This window comes from Vulpes lagopus, chromosome 1, assembly GCF_018345385.1.
Source record: "Vulpes lagopus strain Blue_001 chromosome 1, ASM1834538v1, whole genome shotgun sequence".
Lineage (NCBI taxonomy): Eukaryota > Metazoa > Chordata > Mammalia > Carnivora > Canidae > Vulpes > Vulpes lagopus.
In genome coordinates, this window is record NC_054824.1 from 70,504,056 (window position 1) to 70,508,843 (window position 4,788).

The window sequence follows — 4,788 nt, forward strand, 5'->3', positions numbered from 1 at the left end:
AGCGTGGGGTGGGGCGCCCTCGGGTCTGTGGGTCGCACCGAGGCTGACTCCTCTGCCAGCGGGGCAGAGAACTGAGGAGCCGCAGGAATTTGAGGCGGATCGGGGTGGGGGCACGAAGGGCGACGGAAACAGGAAGTGATGGGCAGAGAGGCTGAAGGGGGTAGAGGGAGCATCGGCCTCCCCGACCCCCGCACTGCCCGGCACCCCGCGTGCAGCCGAGCTCCCCGGTCCCCCGGACCCCGCCGCGGGCCTCGAGGCGACGGCCTCCCCGGAGGCCCCCACCCCTCGGCTCTCGGCCGCGGCCGGGACAGCAGCAGAACCGCGCGGCGCGGCTCGGCGGGCACCGTCTCGCGCACTCCTGGGAGCTGTAGTCCCCGGCCCTGCCCGCCTTCGAAGGGCGGCCAGGATGCCCCGCAGGAGGTTCGGCGGCCCTCCCCGCGTCTCTCCAGCTTCTCGCCGCGGTGAGGAATTACGCTTCCGAACTGCAGGTCCCGTTGGCGTCTACAAGCATGCCTTGCTGTCTTGAGCCACTCTCCTATTTTCCCTTTGATATCGAAACCCCGGATTTCAGGCAGGGCGATTCAGGTTTTAGGGGGCAGGTTTGAGATCTGACTTCAGACACCGCTCGGCTCTCCATCCTGTCTCTTCCAGCTTCATAGATTGTTCCCCACTATTTTCATACATATATGCTGACTTGGGATTCATAAAATTGGGATTTACACACCGTGAATAACCTTTGACATTTCCTCCCCATTTCCCAGGCTGATTCCATATGATTTCCAGGCTTGTCTCCCCCCTTTTTTCCCCCCTTTTAGTACATCCCTGATGGACAGAGACACAGAACTGCAGGTTTCAAAGAGGAAAAGAAGCAAATTTGTTGTTGTTGGTAGGAGGGCATGAAGGGGAGGGTTCTTCACCTTCCCCAACATCTTAGATAGCTGGGAGGTTGGGGGGGCAATAGAAAAGGCAGTAGATGGGGGCGCATGCCCCGTTCTGTACAATATAGAAGAATCTGATATAGATACTTTGTATAAAAGCCACTTGTCCCCATTTGTGTCCTCTTGCTGGCTGGCCAGGTTGGGGGACCCTGGGGGACAAAGAAGCTGGGGGTGGTAGGCCAGGACAAAGGGCATCCCATGGTCCCCATCCTCTGGATGTCCCTTTGTGGGGTCACTTTGGATCCTTGGTGGGGGCATAGCAGAGCTCCAGTGGCCGGGACACCTTCCAGAACTTCTCATTCACCAGTTCCAGGGTCAGCGAGCCATTCAGTGTCTACAGAGGGGTTGGGAGAGAGAGGCAAGGTAAAAAAAAAGAAAGTTGGAGAAGGTGGTAAAGGATATGAATAAGGCAGAAAGTGATCAAGGGAGGAAGAAAGAAAAAAGCAGGAGCAAGAGATGGGGCAAAGCCGGGGCACAGGGAGTGATGGGGGGAGAAGAAAAGACAGAGATGGGCGATGCAGACGGAGAGGGGAGGGTGGGCCAGTTAGAAGTCAGAATCTATGGTTCCGTGTGGCCCCAGGCCACCCTCCCCGCCTCTCTCCTCTTATAGCACCGCTCTCAGAGGCTCTCACCGTGAAAGCTCCGCCCCCAGGGGCGATGTAGATGGTGTACTGCTTTTCACTGACACCTTCCAGACTGGGCAAGGCAGGCTCCTCAGGGCCGTCACCACCTCTGGTACCCCCACCCTCCCCGCCACCCCCATCAGGTCCCCCGGCATCAGAGGCGCCCCCTCCAGGCCCTCCTGGCTCCCCGGCCTCTTGCTGCTGCCTCCGTTCAAGGGCAATACGCAGGGCCAAGTACTTGGAAAGATGGTCCACTGTGGCATTCCCGGTTGTCTTCACATACCTGAAGTGGGAAAGAGGGCAGGTTTAGGCCACAGAAGTCTTTAAATGGACAAGGGAAGCAGGGGGCTTTCCAGCAGGGCCTCTGAGCTAGGGGTCGTTGCTGGATTTGGGTGAAGCCCCCTTCCGATGGAAGGCTAGGCGCTGTCTGGTTTCTCAGCGGTCGGGAAGACAGGGCTCTCACCTAGTCTGGCAGTATTCTCCCTTCTCCACGAGCAGGGGGTGGGGCCGGAACACGAGCTCAATTTCTCCACCTGGCTCCGGGGGGCTGGGGGCCCCGGGAGGGCTCGGGGGGCCTAGGGTTCCCCCTCCCAAGGTCCCTCCTCGGTCGCCAGAGTCTTCAGAACCGGCGCCCCCACCCACCCCACCAGCGCCGCCTCCCCCCGTCCCTACACTGCTCCCGCCCGCGCCCCCGCCACGGGGTCGCTTGGGAGCAGGGCCTGGGGCAGAGTCAGGGGCGGAGTCTGAGCTCACATCCTCTCCATCCCCCTCTCCCTCCCCAGGCTCTCCTTCCCCCCCACTCATCGTGGTGGTCTGATCTGACCCGGGCATCGGCCGCCTCACACGCTGGGCCCTGTAGAAAGAAGTGGTTGAGGTTAGAAAGCGCCAAGGATAAGGGGTTTAGACTTTAAACTTAGGAGAGAACAAGAGATCAGGGACATCTTACGGATGACACCCAACATTTATTAAACACTAACTACATGCCAAGCACGCTGCGAAGTATTTTGCACTTATTGCCTCACATAGTACAAATCCTAGAAGCAGGTGATTATTATTCTATTTATGGTTGAGGAAACTGAGGCTTAGAGAGGTTAAATAACTTGGTTCGATCACAGCCCCTTGCCGCTCCTCATGAATTCCCAGAAAAAAGTAGCATAGATTTGTAGAAATGCAGAATTTCAGGCTCAACTCCAGACCTACTGAATTAGAATTTGCATTTTTAACAAGACCTTCAGGTAATCTGGATTCACATTAAATACTGAACAATACTGGCCTCGGAGGTCATTTAATTCCCAGAGCTTATGCTCAAAGTCACTCCACTGTTCTAACTTCTAGAAAGTTAGAGGGTGAGATAATTTCTCCTTAAGAATAGTAGTGCTGGTTGCTAACTAAGAAGCTTCAATTTACATCCCTGATTTCCAGGCTTCGACAATCAGGGTGTGGCTACCTATTAGGATGCTAAGGCTTAGAGGCTGGCAGGTGGCAGAGACAGCACCAGGTGTTTGACCCACGCATCTGTCCCACCAGCCCTGCTACAGCCTCTTCCCCAGCTCGAACCTGTGCATGGCCTGCATGCGCAGCCCCTCCTCAATGCTGGAGCTCAGTGCCTGCTGGTTGTGCAGGCGACTGAGGCGGATGAGCACCCGGTCTTGATGGGCCTCGTATTCCTCCCGGCTGGGATAGATCTTAGAGATCAGGGCATCAAAGTTGGGGTCTGGCCGCAGAGACCGCTTGGATACCAGCTTCTTGCGGCAGGTGGGGCACTCCTTGTTCCTGGGGTAGGAGAGAGGAGGCTCTGAAGAGTCAGTCACCAGGGCAATGAGGTTCCAAGTCTGTACCCTTCACCCCATCTCAAACACATCCCTCCTGTTACCCGCTCCGCAGGGCCGTGACAATACAGTCAGAGCAGAAACGATGGAGGCACTCCTTGGTGGTCATGGTATTCTTCAGCATGTCCAGGCAGATGGGGCACATGAGTTCTGAATGCAGTGACCGAGGGGAAACCGCGATCTCTGTGCCATCCATGATGGCTTCCTGGAGGCATCAGTGAGTGGAAATGTGATGGTGGGTTGGGGGGGAGGGGACTTAGAAAAAATGGTCCATGAAATGGGAATTTTGAGAAGTACAGTGAAATAGCAGAATCTGAGTACCCCATGTTGGCCCGCTGGGGAAGATGGTAATTCTGAAAGGAGCTTTGACTTGGGAGAGAATGAAAACAGAAAGGATTAGTGTCCATTAACTAAAAGTAGGAGCTTCGAAACAGGAGGATCTGAGGTTTGGCGAGAGGTCTGGGGCTGGTGGTGGCACAGACTTGGAGTTTGGGGAGGACTTTTTCAATAAGATTTCTTATAGCATGGTCCAGGTTCAACCTATACTAAAATCCCCAGGGGACTTGTTTAAAACTCAGATTCCAGGGCCCCATCTCTATTGTATCAGAATGTTGGGAGGTGGGGGAAGGCCGAGAGGCTCTATTTTTACTAAAATTGAGAGTCTTCTAAAAGGAGAGTCTTCTGTGTACTGACTTGTGACATTGAGCTAAGGAACAGTGAAGGTAATTTCTGTTTACTACCTTTCAGATGAAGGCAGTCATACTTGCGGTAAATCCGTGGGACTAGCTGATGTGAGGATTAAACGAGATAAATGTGAAGTGCTCGTAAAAGATTAAGATGATTCAAAGGTAGGGCCAAGGGAGTCTGTGACATCGGGCAGGGTCGGCAGAATAGGGCAAAAAAAATGGAAAAGAGGCCGTGAGATGGGGTCTGCGGGTGGAAGGGTCTGGGAAAGGGAGTGAGCTGTGGAGGGAAGAGTCCTTGTCACCTGCGGGGTCCGGTGGAGCTCGTACAGACTCAGTTCCCACGTTTTGCTGGCATTCTGGGCATTCGCCGGCGTCGTCATGGTGACCGGGCACAGACCCCCACCCGGGCTCCGCTGCGGTGGAGGAGGAGGAGAGGTAGGCTGGGGAGCGGGGGCAGAGGGAAGGGGTGTTAGGGGGGCCGCCGTCGCGCAGACCCCGCCCCTCCGGGGGCTCCCCCCGCCCCTCCGCCCCGCGCCGCGCCGCGCCGCCCCTCACCCGACTCCAGCCGTCCGCGCCCCGCTGCCGCAGCGCCTCTCTCCGGGCCCGGGCTCCCGGCCCCAGTCCGCTCGGTCCGCAGCCGCTGCTCAGACAGCAGCTCCCGCCGCCGCCGCCGCCATGGCCCGGGCGCTGGGGCCTACGTCACTTCCGCCTG

At 56.9% G+C, this 4,788-nt stretch overlaps 1 protein-coding gene across 2 annotated transcripts; it reads right to left on the minus strand.

The window, feature by feature from the left end:
* Window positions 1-850: 850 nt before the first annotated feature.
* RING1 (ring finger protein 1) lies at window positions 851-4,788 on the minus strand. Of its 2 annotated transcripts, none has more exons than XM_041768374.1 (7): window positions 4,632-4,788; window positions 4,379-4,516; window positions 3,435-3,595; window positions 3,119-3,334; window positions 2,025-2,414; window positions 1,571-1,844; window positions 851-1,272 (listed from the first exon to the last, which is right to left on the minus strand). In XM_041768374.1, exons 2-7 carry the CDS (start codon window positions 4,454-4,456, stop codon window positions 1,171-1,173), a joined length of 1,221 nt encoding a protein of 406 aa, XP_041624308.1. In that variant the 5' UTR covers window positions 4,457-4,516; window positions 4,632-4,788; the 3' UTR covers window positions 851-1,170. The 2 variants fall into 2 exon arrangements, with proteins under 2 accessions (XP_041624308.1, XP_041624309.1); XM_041768375.1 differs by having other exon boundaries at window positions 4,379-4,489; window positions 4,632-4,767.